The following is a 17,703-nucleotide window of genomic DNA, read 5'->3' on the forward strand; positions in this document are numbered from 1 at the left end:
ATTGTTGTATATGTTGTATATTGTCCTCCTCTGTTCTGAAAACAAGTCTTTGTGTAGATTTTTGTATGTTTTTTGCTCTTGGTCTCTTGAATTAGAAGACTCAATTAGCCAGTAGCCTTTCTGCTCACTATTTCTGAGCTTGGATCAACACCCTTTCCCACGTTAGTTGAGATTCAGTGATACGTGCTATTTCTGGATCCCTGTCCTTAATGGATGTGTGATGGGGGTGTAACTTCTCTGCATTATCTTTTAGTTTCTGTCCTTTTTGTTTTCAGCAGCAGAAGACCATTGAGCACTGACTCATGGGGCAGGCTTAGGTGTCAATTACTTGATTCCTTCACAGGTGGTGTCCCTAAGTTGAATGTCTGTTCTTCTTCATTCCTTACGATTAGCAAAGACTTGGCAGAGAGTGTGTTTCTGAGTTCATGCCTAGAGTGTTAGCAGGCCATAATCAACAGGTGAGCTTGAAGATGTCCTTTACAGTGCCATTAGAGAGCAAAATAGAAATATTCCTCCAGTAGTACTTATAGGAAGAAATATACATACGTGAGTCTGAGTAAGGAATTGACTGAAATGTTTGTGAAACAACAGATGAACAGCAAATTATATGAACAGCGTGGGGTATTCTGTATCTAGGAGTGATCATTTCTGTGATGCTCTGTTCTTGTACTTGTTAGAATAAGAATTACTTAAGGTAGGCTGAGCTATTGTTGGAAGAGTGTCACAGCATGAAAAATGGCCACACGTGTTTCGTCTCTGAACTTTGCAGGAGGCTTTGACGAGCAGGCCACATTTGGATTAAGCTGTGTATGGTGCTTAAGTGTGCTTGTAAACCTTGGAGAGGTGAACCTAAGGCTTTCACAAACTCAGCTTTCATGGCAATTGTCTGCCCCCCATTTCCTCCTTCCCATGTACACTTTTTTTGTGGGTTCATTCGGTTTGGGGTGATGTTGGATGGGGGATTTTTTTATTTCTCAGGTAGGATTTTGGTTGGTTGGTTTGGCTTTTTGTTGGGGCTTTTTATTTTCATTATCAATTTCTTTCCTGCTCCTCACTGGTAGCTTTATGAAGTAAGATATAAAACCAGTGTAACTTCGGGAGAAATGTCTGCCTGTGGCCTTCTCCAAGCTGTGCACCACGATCTAGAAGACGCTTGAGAGCCAGCATTGGATGAGTCTCAGTGTAGCCAGCAGTGCTCAGAACTTTGAACTGTAGCCAGCAGTGCTCAGAAAAGCTTTGCCTGTTTTCCACGAGGCAAAGCTTTTTCACAGCGTTTGAGGTGTTCCTCCTTGCGTGTCTGTCCTGGCAGGGTACACAGCCCTGCCTCCCCAGGCAGCCCCCTCTGTGTGGGTATGGAAATCTCCCTGACATTTCCACACCTCCTCCCAGCACACGCTGGAAATGTCGTGTTCCCCCTTGATATACATTACATACTATCCCAAAGCTCCTCGGTGTTGTCATGGGGCGGTGTTCCATGGTCGGAGTGAGTCACAGATTCCCGCACTGGAGAATCCCATGTGAAATCTGAGGAGTGGAGGGACACTTGAGATGAGGTGGCTGAATCCCCCTTTCCACACCCCAAATGGAATGTGTAGGAGCAGCCTCCCTTTCCTTCTGTGCCTCTGGCTCTGCTATTAACAAGAATAATCAGCATTTACATTTTAGTGGTTTCTTAAAAGCTCGAGTAAATTTAAATGGTCTCTACCACGAGAACTGTTGGGGTATTTTCTTCCCAACTCAGTTGTTATTTTTCTAACATTTCAGTCCAGTGGACTGTCAGGTCTTGTTCTCAGAGTAAAAACTGTGTCTTGTGCCTGCTGTGCTCTTGGTTCTGTGTTTCTGTCGATTTTGTGTGACTTAAAGATTCAGTTACTGAGGATTTGTGGGTAAACTGCAATTCATTTACTTAGAATTTTTGTAAAACGGTAGATATTGCATCCTTTTGAACTGTTTCATCATCTGTTACGGGATTGGTTTGCTCTAGTGTTTTGCAAAATGCCATAACTGAAACTGCTAAAATAATCAGAAGGTTTGATCAGGCTGGTTTGGGTCTGATTCCTTCTACACACCCCCTCCTGCTGCTGCCCCATCCCCATAGTGAAGAAAACACCTTTTCTGCTGTCTAAACCCTAAACTCAGGTCGGGGCTGGGTTTGGCAGCCCTCAGCTTAACAAAACACAGGAGAAAGGCTTTTCCACTGCCTTGCTCGTGCAGAATTTGGCCGTGAAGCCGTGGCTGCTGCTAATCCTGCCTTATCCAAGGGGTGTTTGACAGAGGGAGCGGCGCTGCCGTGTGCTCCGTGCCAGCCTGGAGGGAACAGCCCCAGCCAGGGATGGGGAATGCCAGCCCTGGTGGGGTCACAGTCTCGGGAGCCTCTTCAGAATTCCTGGCAGCAGCAGGAGCTCCTGCCAGCAACACGATTCCTCATGTGCCCTCTCCTGCCTGAGCTGTCTGAAAGGGATAGGTTGTCCTTCCCATGTTTAAAATGTCTTTTGGAGTCAATCAGCAGGCCTAGGAGCAGTGAATAATGTGCCAGGCTCCTGGGAAGAAGCTTATTTTTGCTTTCTCAAACCGATACCCTGCAGTTGTAGGAGAGCAGCCTGATTCATTTCATTTAAATGAATTAGTTGTAAAAAAAAAAAAGCTTCTGGATTCCCAAGTTCTTTGGAGTGCAGCTGTGGGAGAATTCACCCACTTACTGCTGAGTTTTGCTCCTCCATCTGATCATTTCTGCCTTTCTTTCTTTTTTTCTTTCTTTCTTTCTTTTTTTTTTTCTTTTTGTCTTTTTCCAAATTACATTTGCAAAGGGAACCTTCAAAATGTCTTGGCTGCCTGAATCAAAACTGTGAAGAGGTCTCAGCTGCTCCATTCATCTGAACAGATTTCTGACACAAATAAAGCGTGGATTTTGGAAAGCAAAGCACTTAAACACTTGATTCTCTTAGAGCACGTGCTCAAGTGCCATTGAAGTACCTTCTCTTGTGCAGCTCTGTGCATTTGGTGCCGGGGTTGTTGATCAGGGCTGTTTCCCTGCTCAGAACCTTTGCAAAAAGAGCCAACTGAAGACTGAAGTGCTTTTTACCAGCACTCTGAAAGCATCCTTCCTGCTGGAATCAAAGGTGTGCAAATTGAGCTTAATAACAAAATAATTCTGGGACAGCAAGTCTCATTACCCCCACTCATTCTTAGTTCACTGCAAGATGCTGCTGCAATTCCCAGTGCATCCAGGATTTTTTTTTTTTTGAGATCCTAATTTCATTGTGCTTTTCAACATTTCACTGCAGGCAGCCATAAGGATGAGGAATCACTTAAAATCCTGTGTTTTAGGTACTTACTCAGTGCTGGTACTGGAGCTGCTGAGTAACGCACAGCCTTTAATGTATTTATCCTCAATTGTCTTTCTGAAGTTCCCATCTATTATTACTCCATCTGGGAAAACAGGGTCCAGAAAAGTAAAACCAGAAGTCAGACAGCCTGTCTGCAGCACAGTGAGTAATTGGACCCCTGGATCCCAAGCTGCCACTGTAATCACTGTACTGCATTCCTCAAATCTGTAATAATTAAAATGACAGTCTGGGCCATTGGCTGATGTGGTGGGCTGGAGCCTTTGCACTTGGGAATATGAGAATAGGAAGTCAGTGAGGCTGGTAAGAGGCTTTTTCTGGCTCTTCCAGTAGTAGCTAAGCATTCCAACACCAAATTTATTAAATAACTGAAGATTTTTATTTCTCAGACCAGTTTGATTTTAGCTTTACAAATGCATGTTTTGATTCATCCCAACTTAAAAATGGAACATAAAATTGCTACAGGAGTTTAATAGTCATGAAAGAACTCTGAAATGTAGTTAATAAAAATGTTTTATCTGTGTGAACATATAGTAATCTCCACCTCTATTAATCATTGTAACAATGTGCATGAGTTTGGGTAATGTGTCTTCTAATAAATGTTCATGTGGGCAATCTGCTAGCCATTGCCAGTTTCCCAAATGAATACCTTAATGGTTTCTGTAAGATTCTTTCCTATGATCTTGATTTGAAACTGCAGAAGAAGACACCTTGATAATACCAAGTTTTTTGAATTACCTAATAGATTATGTAACCCTCGTACTCAAATAATGTTAGTCTAGTGTTGTTCCATTTAGCAAAAGGATTTAACTGCAAATGCTAGTTTGAGATATTGGAAAAATGTCTCATGAATGTGGTTTTGCTAGTTAAATGGTGAACTGTCCAGAATTTCTAAAATAGCCGGAAATATCTATTGGGTGAACTAAAAGTCTGCTGTTTGTGTAGAGTATCAGTTAGGTTTTCAGTTGAGGTTTTCATTCATTCAAAGAATTTGTTAAAAATCAAAAACAAATATTCAGGAGCAAAAAGCAATTGGTTCTGTTGTGCTTTAGCATATTAGAAGCTGTGTTCTCAGATTTCATTATCTTTTGCAGCAGTAATATATGGTAAGCAAAGGATCTTAAAGTTTGTTTTTATTATTCCTTTAAAATAATAACAACATATATCAATAATATCCTTTGTGGTGGATAAATATATTTGTAGTTTGCAAATAAACAAAGAAAAACTTCAACAACTGCAAAAGTGGAATGAATTTTCTGGACGTATGCAGTTCAGTGAACATTTTAATATTCCCGTATTTTTCCTATACTGCCTACAGCTTCTCCTTAGGCACACTTTAAAAGGCTGAAGAGCTGATTTCTCATGGTGTGCTTCACTTGGGGAGTGTCTCACCAGGTTACAGCATTTGTGCTCTGGATTCTGCTGCTGCTTTAGTTTTGTCTAGGTAAATATGAGGCTTAATGAGCTGTAATGGGTTGGTGCTCCTGGAGGTTCTGCACAACAATCTGGTTTATTGTACAGAAGTCTGGGAGGAAATAGTAGAAGTGACAAAAATGAGTGCATTTAAAGTAGTTGTGGTCAGGAAAGCACATGAACTTAGCAATTTATTTTTTCATAGTAATTAAATATAATATTTAGGTGTAGAGAGTTGTAGATCTTAGCAGTTGCTTCAGCCCTTGCTGGGAAATACAAAATTTGTTGCTGGGTGACTTCTCCTTTCTCTCTCTTCTGTCTTTTCTTTTAACTTTCTTTTCTTTTTCCTTAGCACTGCTCTGGTAGTTTCTTAAATATTTAATTTAAAGAAAAAATATTAACATTTCAGTGGGTCCTGGGAAGTTCTTTTGTACAGTTTGTATGTATTTAGAAGGTAACTGAATGGTTGCCTTAGTGTCCTGCTGAGCATTAATTTCCAAAGCTGCTTTGGATTTGTCATGACTACTCCTCAGATGGACATTGCCATGTGAGATTTTAGCACTGTAATATCTGTTACAGCACTAAATCAAAAGAGGCTTTTTAAAAGGATTGCTGATGTCCTGTTCTAATGTGTTAAGTGCTTTCCAGATTTCATTATCTTTAAAGAAGCTTCTTTGCAGCAACCCAATTTCATTAAATTTATCAGTATTTCCCTAGCTCTGGGTAATTAAAATAAAAAAAAATGAAAAAGGTTACAGAACACTTCTTAGAATAGTTGTTGTATATAAACTGTACTGGCTACAAGTGTCATCTCCTGCAAGAGGCTTTTGGAGTACCTGAGGGATTTGCATAAATGCATTGTCTCTTTTGAGTTACCTAAAGGTGTAGTGAGTAAAGTTGGACTGAACATTGGCCTAATGGTGCATTTGTTTGTATCTTAAAGGTGTCCTGTAAGCCTTGCTTTTACCAGATTGTCAGAAATCCTGACAGAATTTCAATTTTATTGTCTTCAATGCAATACTTTGTGAAGCTGGAAAAATATATTCTCTAGATAAAATGTATTCCCAGCTATTTGAAGAAATTAGTCTATTTGTATTGCTGTTACCATTGCTGAATATTTAATAGTTTCTTAGGAAATCTTGGTTATTTTGGTGTGGTTTTTTTTTTTTTAGGGATTTGTTATTTGTGATTTTTATTCTTTTTTTGGGGGGTTGAAACTGTGTTAAAGCCCACTCAGAGGTGCACAGGTTTTTGAAGGAGCAGTAAGATGATCAGTCATTTTCAGTTAGCTGAATCCACATTTAAGTTGTTTCATGTTTGAAGGAGCACTGTGTCTTCCACAGGTAATTCTGAAAATGCTGGTCATGTATTTCTGAGAGAAGTACTGAGACCTCAATAATAGCTAACAGCTTTGCATTTGATATTTAAATGCATAGATACACACGTTTACAATGCATTACTGGTTAGATTTTTTGTTTGTGTTTGGTTTTGGCTTATTTTTTTAAGATAGCTCCATTTTTAGAGTTTTTCTAGATGACCTAAAACCAAGTAAGGGAATATTTGCCCAGGGAGATAAAGGACAGTTAATATTACAGCTATTTAGTAGTTCTTATTCTTTACATTTTTAAGATCTGATTATTTTCTGACTTCTAGTTGCCTGTAGGTTTTGAATTAAAAACTTGCTTCTGGGAAATCAATCATAAAATATTCATTCACTTTGAGGAGGCAAGGATTTCATCTGTGTACATCACTTTTAAACTTGTAAATACAAATTTTCAATGGAGTTTTAGCCCATGAAAGCAAATTACAGAGTTCAGTATGCAGAAGGACACTTACCTTTGCTCATGTTGAATATTTATTTAGCCAGTTTAGTAGTGAGTGAGTGAAGGGGGATGCATGTAATGCATGAATGAAATGCATGTAAAAAAAAATGCATGTGGTGTAATGGTCTCATTATTGAGGTGTGGTGACTGAAATGTTCCTGCTGCCATTGAGCAGCCCTGTAAGTGAAACTGCAGAGATGCATCCAGCACAAGTGGCATTGCTGTGCATTGTAAAACGGCTTTTTATTCCACACTGACCCACCCAAGGAGGTGTTTAGCAGAGATATTACATGCTCTGGAGGAATAACAAGACTTCAGGGAAGAGCTGGTTTGGTTTGGTTTTGCCACCGTGTGTTTCACGTAGAGAAAGAATGCAAAGGTGAAAATCCTCCAGGGAAGGGAGGATTTTGATGCCAGGATTTATGTTGCATCAGGACCATAAGCAACCTCTTCCCCACTCTTATCACATGATTGTTCTAATAACTTGTGGTGTTTGGGTGTTGTAAGAACAACAGATTTCACCCCGTTGTGTTACCATACTGGATTTTGCACTGGTGCACAGTCTTGGGCAGCACTAACAACTTTGTTTCTACTTTCAGCAATACCATCACCTGCCAAACAGAAATGTATCATATATATGGTGCTGTCTAGTCTGTTATTTCAGGTCATATGCAACCTGAAATTAAACATTGACTTTAGGCCTGCCTTTTCCTATTAGTTCAGTTTAAGAGTGATAAGGCTGCATGTCCTATGTATTTACATTTACAGAAGAAAATTTCATGCAACTGTGAAGTAAAATTCTATGGATTTTTTTTTCAAACTGTGTTTAGAGTGACTTCAGATTTTCCTGTCAGGTTTGCCATTTCTTATTTTTAGCTGCAGAATAGTGAAGTTCAGTGAAGGCTTGTAGTAGCTGTGGTGATGATAAGTAAGCTTAATTTTTGTGTAAAACTTCAACGCAGAATTGTTTTCATGATGTTCTTTATTGGATACCATGTGTTTTGTCATTTATCTGATTTTTAGTTTCTTCTTGAATATGTGTTGTTTATTTATCCTCAATCTCTGCCTAAGACAATGCATGGGGGGTTGGGTTTGGATTTTTTTTTAAGGAAAAAATGTTTTATGCAATCATATCTTAATCCGAAATGTTTTCTTTCTGTTTTGTGTTTCTGACTTAGGAATTTTATGTGCTTGGTGGAGATGGAAAAGGAAGAAAAGCAAACTGGCCTCCAGAAGCAAGAAGGCAGCAAATATTTGATGGAACTGTTTTTCTGTGAAACCATGTTTTGAGTGTTCTCCTAGACATCGTCCATAAATATCCTAGATCTCAGCTGAGGATTGCTATGATTGGAAACCTGGCTCATCAAACAGTGTACACTGGGAGAAGCCTGCCTAGGATAATACATTTTCTGTTGTTTCTGAAGGTCTCTAAGAAAACACTGTAGACATCTACCTGTTATTAACCCTGCATCTTGATTGAGCAAAACTAGCCTTTGAAGTGAACAGAAACAGAGCCTTTTTGGAAACTTTTATTGAACATGACTCATGGAGAAGAGCTTGGCTCTGAGATGCACCAGGATTCTGTTGTTCTAACTTACCTAGAGGGATTACTAATGCATCAAGCAGCAGGAGGCTCAGGTACTGCAGTTGACAAAAAGTCCACTGGGCACAGTGGGGAGGATCAAAACTTTAAGATTTCAGGAAATATATTTCCCAGCTGTCAGAGTAATGGTCCAGTTCTCAACACGAGTACGTATCGGGGATCTGGCATGCTGCACCTCAAAAAAGCAAGACTGTTGCAGTCTTCAGAAGACTGGAATGCAGCAAAGAGAAGGCGGTTGTCTGATTCCATTGTGGATTTAGATGGAAAAAAGGAAGCTTTGTTGGCTGGCATGGTTGAAAATGTGCCTAAAGGCAAACAGGATAGCACATTACTTGCCTCTTTGCTTCAGTCATTCAGCTCTAGGCTGCAGAGTGTTGCTCTGTCACAGCAGATTAGACAGAGTCTTAAGGAGCAGGGCTATTCTCTTAGCCATGATTCTTTACAAGTGGAAAAAGATTTAAGGTGCTATGGTGTTGCATCCAGCCACCTGAAGACTCTGCTGAAGAAGAGCAAAGCAAAAGATCAGAAGCTGGACAACAGCCTGCCTGACATCACCAAGAACCTGCCCAAAGAGAGGTTTATAGAATCTCCTCATGCGGTGCAGAGCAGCCCCAAGGTGGTGAACGAGCCCCTGTCGTGTGCTGCGAGGTTACAAGCTGTTGCAAGCATGGTGGAGAAACGGTCCAGCCCTGCTGCCTCGCCCAAGCCCAGCGTGGCGTGCAGCCAGCTGGCCCTGCTGCTCTCCAGCGAAGCCCACTTGCAGCAGTACTCCAGGGAACACGCTCTAAAAGCACAAAATGCCAACCAGATTGCAAGCGAGAGGCTTGCGGCCATGGCCAGGCTGCAGGAGAGCGCTCAGAAGGACATGGGCCAGTTTGGTTTGGCCAAAGGAATGACAAGCCATCTCAATGGTCAGGCAGGATCGTCCCCCAAAGCAGTCCCTAGCAAAGGCAGTGTGGCACCATTTCAGAGTTCGGTGGGAATCATGCACTCGCCTCCCAAAACTGTGGGATACAAAAGTACTGTGGAAAGGAGTAACCTGAAAACCTCTCCCAGCAACAGCTTGCTCTTACATCTGCTGAAAAGCCAGAACACCACCAAGCACGTGAAAGGGCGTGAGCAGAGCGAGAGAGCCAGCATTTTTGAAGACAGCAGCACACCAACAACTGTTGATGAGTACTCAGACAACAATCCCAGTTTTACAGAAGACAGCAGTGATGATGAAAGCTCCCATTCTAACTGTCTTCCTATAGACCTATCCTTTAAACAGAGGACAGATAAGCCAGATGCAGGTCCACCTGCATCGCTGGATAACCTGACTCAGTCCTTGCTTCGTAACTGGGATCCAAAAATTTCCTGTCCTGAGAGCAAGGAAGAGAAAGACACTCCGAAAGCTTCTAAGCTGAATCCCCACCAGAAAGTAACACTATTGCAGCTGTTACTTGGGCATAAGAGTGAAGAACAGGTAGACAAGAGTAACGATCCTCAGGGACCACACAGTACAGCTGATGTGGCAAAATTCACTGTACAGACTGGGAAAAGGACTCCTGTTGCTGACAGTCCCAGTGCCAACCGCATGACTCCGTTAAGCACTCCACCCTTGCTGGCTTCCACAAAAGCAGACTCTCCTATAAACCTCTCTCACCAGTCAATGGCTGTCAAGCGCAGCTCGCCACCCTATGCCTGCAGCATCCAGCCAGACAGACTGATGAATTCTGCATCTAAGCACTTGATAGACCTGTCCAAAAGCAAGGAAATTCAAGGAGCTAAGCTGAGCAGGACTGATAGTCCCCAGAACTCGTCGGCGTTCAGCGCCAGCAAGCTGCTGCAGAACCTGGCTCAGTGCGGCATGCAGAGTTCCATGTCGAGTGAGGAACAGAGAGCTAGCAAACAGCTGCTGGCAGGGAACATGGACAAACCTGTGGGCTTGATTGATAGATTGAACAGCCCTCTGCTTACGAATAAATTGAGTATGCATGAAGAAAATAACAAAATATTCAGTTGTCAGCCTGCACCCGCTGAACAAGGACTTCCAGGTTCGGAAATAGAAAATCTCCTTGAAAGGCGCACTGTCCTTCAGCTGCTTCTGGGAACTCCCAATAAAGGTAAAAGTGAAAAGAAAGAGAGGATGCTTTTAAGAGATGAAAGTTCTCAAGAACAGACAGACAAGGCATTGAATGAGCAAATATTGACGGTGAAAATAAAAACTGAACCATCTGACGAATCAAATGTTCCTTATAATTCAAATGCACAACAAGTCAGAGAATGCAAGGGTAACAAATTCCAAGGGTTTGCTCATTCACTGCAGAGAAACACAGCTGCTTCTCCAGCATCCGAGGAGGTGAAATCTGAGCCTCTTTCACCTCAAGATTTCTCTTTTTCCAAAAATGGCCTGCTAAGTAGGTTGCTGAGACAGAATCAAGACAATTACCCTGCAGATGAGCCTGACAGGAGTCACCGAAACAACGAGCTGACACACCTTGAATCCAAGAGTCTTTGCACAGTACCGAAGAAGAGGAAGCTTCATGCTGAGCCTTTGGAAAGCCCATTAAAAAAGATGAAAAGTAATATGTCTGATGCTGGAAACAATCACGCTTCTCCTACCGAGGCGCTGTACGGGCCTTTGCTTAACCAGCAAGAACTGAAATTCAGCAGAAGTGATGCTGAATTTAAATACGGTGTAAGTCATGGTTCAAATAGTGAAACTGAAAATAGGAGTTGGTCTAGAGATAGTAAAGGCTTTAATGTGTTGAAACAGCTGCTTCTCTCAGAAAACTGTGAGAGAGATCTGTCACAACATAGGAATAACATACTAACAGAGGGCAAGAAAAAAGGAAGCAAAACCAGTGCAACAGTCAATAAACCTGAATTCACCATTTCTTCAGTAAGATCGTTGGTGGGAAGCCCTGTGCAGCAGAACAATTGTGTGGATCACAGAACATTTCAGTACCCCGTAGCAGTCAAAAGTCCGGCCAGCTCCCCCTTCCCTGAACACCTGGGGAGCGCGGTGTCCAGGCTGGAGCCCGACCAGCTGAGCATGTGCTCGGTGCCCAGTGAGAAGGGCCCCATCAGATGGGTGATCACGGGCATGGACAAGAATGATTACGAGAAAGACTCCCCGAGACTGACCAAAACCAACCCGATATTGTACTACATGTTACAGAAAGGTGGCAGCTCCGTCAGCAGCCAAGAAGCACACGACAAAGAAATTTGGAATGAGCCTTCATTTACCGAGAGCTCGACTCGCGTTACAATCAAAGAGGAGTTGACATCTGAGCCAGAGCTCAAAACTCCTTTTAGTAACTTAAGAAGCCCTTACAACAGCCATATGGGGAGTAACACCTCTCATCAGCACGGTGGTGTGAATGGAGAAGTGCATGGACTTCTGGAAAAAGTGCGAACAATCAAAAAAGAGCCAGAATAAACTGCAGCCTCCTCAGTGAGTTTACAATCAGCGGTTTTGAATCTTTGTTAAAAAAAAAAAAAAAAAAGAAAAAAGAAAAATGAGTATGAACTTCACTACTGTATAAATTGAGCATGATTTTAAAAAACAAAAGCATGATCTAATTGAAATGTTTTCATTTGATAAACTTTTTATTTTTCTGGTGGTGTTATTTAAAATACATGTAGATAAAATTTGCTTTACAGTAGATTGTCACAAGGAAACTAGAAGGGTTGTAATTTGTACAAGACGTTTCTGTATGTATCAGATTAAGTTATGAGTACTCTTTGATCAGAGTCTTATTTGGATCTGCAAGCTTTTGGTATAACATAAAGTGTAAGCGTACAGCCTAGGTGGTGGTAATGCTGCGTTTCCTCCCTCCCTGTAAAATAATCCTTATTTTTTTGAAGCCTGAGCATAGAGACAGTGTACTTTTTTCTTTTTTTTTTTTTTTTGAATGTTTTAATATGTTTTGTGAAATTTTAAGAATAACTTTTAAGAAGTGGAGCAGTCCGTCCAAGGTGTTAGCTCGTCATATTGGAAAACCTGCGTCAGTGTTAATAATTGAAGTGCACTGAAATGTATTTTTTAGTGCTTCCAAAATTTGTATTGTTATTTTTAAATCTTGTTTGTGGTCCTGCCAGAATAGTGGTGTAAAATCTATTTTTCTTCCTTGCCCTGCTCTCAACAAATGCCTTCCTCAGAATTCTTAGCCATAGTTATGAGTTACTAGTTAGAATTAAGGGTTTTTTCTAGGTTTTTATAAAAAAAGGCAGATTTTCATAGGCCATGCAAGTACTGCATGAGTCCTTTTGTCGGCACATTCCTGTCACTTTCCTGCCTAAAAGGGGAAAGCCAAAATGCCTCTTGGAGCAGTGTGATTGAGAAGGCTTAGTACATGTATTCAGTAAGGAAAATGCTGGAAAGCTTGTGAAGGGGATGAACAAGAATTGTGTGTTCAGCACCATCCTGCTTCCCTGCGGAAGAATACCAACTGCACTAGAGCAGCACATCAGACTTCCACTCTAAGATGGAATAGGATTTTAATGAAAAATGTGTTGGCCTCTTCCTACAACCAGGGAAAAGAATCTATAATCTGCCAATATTTATTACTCTCTGAGCAGCTGATACATGGTTTAATGCACTACCCTTTCACTGCAGAAAATCTAGCTTTAGAATAATTTCCCAGGTAGCACTGAGGATAAAACTGTGGTTTTGTCATGTTCTGTAATGGATAGTGGGATATATCTGAGAAATCCTTCCCTGCCCTTTTCCTCAATCCCCACCTGTGCTGTGATTTGTAACATCTGGCAGTATCAGCCTGAGATGGGAGGAACTGAAAATTGCAGTCAGAGCTGAGACATCTTAGAAGAATTGCTGGCTGGGGAAGAGTCGTGTGGCTCTGCTTTCCCGTTAGCACTGTCAGTGTTAACTCCATTTGCAGCCCTTATTTCTCTGGGGGCAGGAAGAGGACAAAATCCAGCTCCTCTGAATTATATGAATTATTGGCAAGCAGAAGTTTTGCTGAACTTTTTACTCCCTTTAAAAAAAAAGAAGTTCTCTGTGGCTTCCCGATTTCACAGATAATCCTCTCTGCCATCAGCAAGCAGCTAAGCAGTTGGCTTGCACAAATAATGAGAGCTGCTCTCTGGTTTAATTTTGTCTGTTTTCACCCTTGCAGGCCAGTGACATGACAAAACTGCTGTTTCTGTGCATCCCGTGCCTGCATAGCAGACATGAGTGACGGGGCATTTTGCTCTTTTCCATCTGGTTTGGTTTCTGAGATGCTTTTCCCAGACTCCTGGCTTGCTGAGACAGAGCAGGCTGTTGTCCCCCTCTTGTCCCTGTCCCCAGCCCGAGATCAGTTCCTCCTCTTTCCAGTGCAGTTCCTACTGAAAGGGACTTCTTCTGTCTGACAGCTGGAAAATGCACCACTATTCTGTTTTGCCCCCCTCTGGGGGATACCTTCTTTTAGGGAACACAAATATTTGGCAGTATCTGGTATAAAACATTCCCCCTGGTTTTTATGAGAAATAACAGAGCAATTTAAAGATATATTTTTATGTTACTTCGGTGAAGCATAATATATTAATGGGCTGTACAAAGAAGATTTATATTTTAAAACCTTCACACAAATCTAATATCATTTTAAATGTCATTGTCTGAAGTATAATATAAAAATAAAATTTTGTTTGTCTTTAATATTGCATTTATAAGTAGCCCAATGACAATTCAGATGTCTCATAGAATAATCATTAATGAGATAAAGTATATTTTGGATTGACAGTGGAACTGAATTCTTTTTATATGAGTCAACCCAGCAGAAATATTAAAAAGATGGTATTTGTTCCATCCATTAAATGTCTTTTAAAGTCTTAATTGATTATTTTTCTTGAAACAATGTGTATATAGGTAGGAAATATATACAATATAGAATAATAGATGGTCCCCAGACTAAATACAGGGCTATAATTTGCTTGAAGAACTTCACAGAAAAATGCAGCGTGAGAGGATGTGGAATTACCTGGTGGAAAAAACTTGTGCAAAGCTAAGTTGAGATGAAGAGTGGGGAAGAGATTCTGACCCTAACAAAAAATAATACTGGAATTGAGCAATGTGCTGACCTTTGTATTTATTCTAGGGTAGTCTATTGTTATAATATATACTTTTGAACATTTAATTTTGAAAGTTTTGTAAAACAGTTAAAATGTTAACAGTTTGACCAGTTAAGGATTTAGCTTTCTTTTGAGTTGATGTTAACAAAAGGGTATTGCCATCCTCACAGACGTCAGTAAACCCTGATATACAAGAATTTAAGTTTGGGACATGGTGTTCATGGAAGAATCTTATCTCCTGTAGGCATTGGCCTCTCAAACAGCAGGTAACAAGAATGGGGCCCTTGGGAGAGGGCAGGACATGCCAAGGGAATGCTCAGTCAGCTGCTGAGAGGGCAGCAATCTCCTCCTGTGTGGAATTCTGCAGTATCCCTGGTGTTACCCCTCCCTAGGGAAGAGAGGTCTTCTTTGGATCTACCCCATCCACACTTACAGCATTGACACCTTAGGACCAAAGGCTCTTTAACTGTTTTTTGTCTTGTATAGCATGGGTGAGTAAAAAGGAGTTGCTATTTCTTTCCTTGGGGACTTTTAGTGGTATGGGAGCTGGGTTTGTTGGTAGGGCTGGCCACGTTTTCCCAAGCAGCTCCAAGATCCCTGATTTCCAGCAGTCTCTGCAGATGAATTGCAAACCAAGGTCATCTCCTGAGTAGCCCTCGGTACTCTCAGCAACTCCTGTTCCCTCTAGGTGTTTAGAGTACAGATTTGGAGCAAAATGGGGTCTTGGCAGATGCTGGCAGCAGCAGCTGTGCAGTGCAGGATCGGGGGGTGTTGGTGTGGCATCTCCCCATCCAAGGAGCAGGGCGGGAAGGGAGGGCACATCCCAGGTACAGCCAGCACAGACTGGGGACAGCTGCCTCCAGCTCTCAGAGCAGTAGGAAGTGAGTTAGGGAATTGTCTCTGTACCACACTGAGAGTGCCACTGCAGCCCCTTGGAGCTTTAACCTGAATTAACTCTGGCCCCCCTAGCTGGGGAGGGCTGGGGCTGCAGCTGGAGTTGTGAGACCCCGGTGCCTTGCTGGAGGGGCGTCAGCAGCGCCTGCATTTGGGGATGGACTCGGAGCTGCCACACAGATTTGCCTTTTCTTTCCAGAGGGAAGTGTCTGGCACTCAGATATCCAGGTCCTAGTGTCTCCTCTGCCCAAGCTTGAGGGAAAGGTGGTGGGTAAGGCTTGACCACAGAATCAAAAGTGGAGAGCTGGAGGGCTTCTCTGCTGATACCACAGAGCTGGGCAGCTCAGTTGGAGAAGTTTATATGAGATCAAAAGGGAATTCAGCCATAACTTTTACTTTTCGTAGCCATTTACTCTTAGTGAAGTTTTTAAATTTTTAATTTACAAATGTTTTTAAAAGAAAGAAGCGACTGGTTTAAATTTTCCCTGTTCAATGTTGGTGAAAGTATTACAGCTCTCATTGACGTCAGTGACATGATATTACCAGTTTGTTCTCTGCCACATCTTACAGAGGAGTAAACTGGTAAGTATATATTATATATATATTTATATATAATGTAAATATGTTGACTTGTTACGCCTATAATATGTTGAAATTGGTTTTTAAAAGGTGATGTAAATAGTGGTTTCCTTAATGAAAAATACATATTTTGTATTGTTCTAATGCAAAGGAAAAAAAAACCTTTTAATCTTTTTTGTTATGTATATTCCATGTATAAGTGTAAATATGATCACATAGGTTTAAAAACTTTTGCATGTATGTATACAGTTGCAAGTCTGGAAGAATGTATAGAAAAAATTCTTTTATTTAAAGTTGTGATTAACTGCTGCATGAAAAGTGCATGGGGGACCCTGTGCATCTGTGCGTTGGCAAAAAAAAAAAAAAGTCTTAACAAGTCAGGTCAGTTCAAAACACAACAGTATTCCACTTCTGGACATGACTTCTGCTGTGGTATTTTAGCTTTGTGAAAGAATGTGCTTCAATTCAAAAGGGTCTGGGAAAAAAAAATGCAAACCTACTTTTAAAACATGAAGTGCTCATACAACTATAACAAGTCATGTAAGTTCAGGACTCCATTTTGCATAACTGAAATATTGTACCTGGACTATTCCATCCCTGTAAAACAAAGGAGTATTGGTTTTCATTGCCATACATAAGAATTTGGGATTTTACCACAACCAGTTTTATTGTGATGTGTCTTCAGTAATTTAACTGGTCTCATTTTTTTTATTAGAAATTAATTTCCTCATGTGATGTCACAAAACTGTACATACTGCAGTGTGAAGTTTTTTTAAATCTTTCAGTGTTTACTTCCTGCAGAAGATTTGAATAAATGAGAAAAATGCATTGTCTTGATGGTTTTTAAATCTGCTTTATTTCATGTGTACTTTGCCTTTTTGGAGTGTTAGTGGGCTCTTTTCATCAGTGCTGTTGATGCAGATTTCTGACAACAAAAAACTTAGGCACACACAGCCTTCAGCAAGGCTACTGATTGGAAGCTGAGTGTTGTGGAGCTGGAAATGAAGCAATCTAAATGAGATTAGCAGCTTTACTTCACAAAGCTCTGTATTATGTTTTATTTAAATACCCTTCTGCTTATTAACTTGAAATCAGTGACCATAAACTGGAAACCTCTAAGTGGGAATTCTCATGTGAAAATAATTTTGAATGTTAAAGCGTTGTTCAGGTCCCTTGTGCAGGGTGGAAAGATGTGTTTCCCACTAAAATCTACTTTGGTTCATACCACAAAGAAGACTTCTCAGTTTCCACATGTTTGCTTAAGAACATAAATAGAATAATAAGTGAACGCAGCGTGCCCATGAAGCCCACACAAAGATTTAGCAGTGCACTTCATCGTATTTTGGATTAAAGTCAGCTTATGGCATAGTGCAAATGATGGATTGCAGCATTTGTGCAAGTGCTGTTTCTCCAGAAAATTTTTGCTCCAGGGTGTCCAGACAGTGTCTGGATCTGCACAGTTGCAAGCAAGCACATAGGACAGGTCATGACTGTCTTGGGTAACAGTAACACCTATTTTCATGAATCATCCTCTGCTTCCTGGTCTCAGCAATAAATTGTGTGCCTGAGGTTCTTTGGGAGCATTCTGGAAAGCAGAAAATACTTGAAGGTAGTTTTAAAACAGTAATTCCAACTCCATAGTTCTCAGCTGGGGCTTCCTGAACTGTGTATAACTGAGCATTTTAATTGTCCAGTATCCAAAATGGAGCAGCATGGGGATGCTGTCTCACTTTGGGTACATCAGTATGGATGTGGTGCCACCAGTGATGCCCAGCTGTGCTTCAGAGGGAAAGGACCTGACCCAGCTCTGCCCAGACTCCTCTCTGTAAGTAGCCTTGATGTGAGGGATCAAGGGCTGAGCCAAAAGGAAAAGCAATATCACCTGGAAAAGCAATATCCCTAAGGAGCCAGTCTCACCTTCTAATGGCAGTGCAGCTTGGAAATAATTTCTTGAAATACGTGGTTTCATCAGTGCTGTGTTTCTTTCAGT

General features: G+C 41.1%; 1 protein-coding gene across 6 annotated transcripts in view; it reads left to right on the forward strand.

The window, feature by feature from the left end:
- The window catches only part of NRIP1 (nuclear receptor interacting protein 1), a 124,241-nt gene extending 107,700 nt beyond the window's left edge, over positions 1 to 16,541 (forward strand). For all 6 annotated transcript variants that reach the window (XM_064726777.1, XM_064726769.1, XM_064726802.1 and 3 more), the window contains one exon: positions 7,759 to 16,541. In XM_064726777.1, the coding sequence (XP_064582847.1) occupies positions 8,119 to 11,607 (3,489 nt within the window). In that variant the 5' untranslated portion in view covers positions 7,759 to 8,118 and the 3' untranslated portion in view covers positions 11,608 to 16,541. The remainder of the gene's footprint in view (positions 1 to 7,758) is intronic.
- The last annotated feature ends 1,162 nt before the right edge of the window (positions 16,542 to 17,703 follow it).

This window comes from Zonotrichia leucophrys, chromosome 1 (genome assembly GCF_028769735.1).
Source record: "Zonotrichia leucophrys gambelii isolate GWCS_2022_RI chromosome 1, RI_Zleu_2.0, whole genome shotgun sequence".
Taxonomy (NCBI): Eukaryota; Metazoa; Chordata; class Aves; order Passeriformes; family Passerellidae; genus Zonotrichia; species Zonotrichia leucophrys.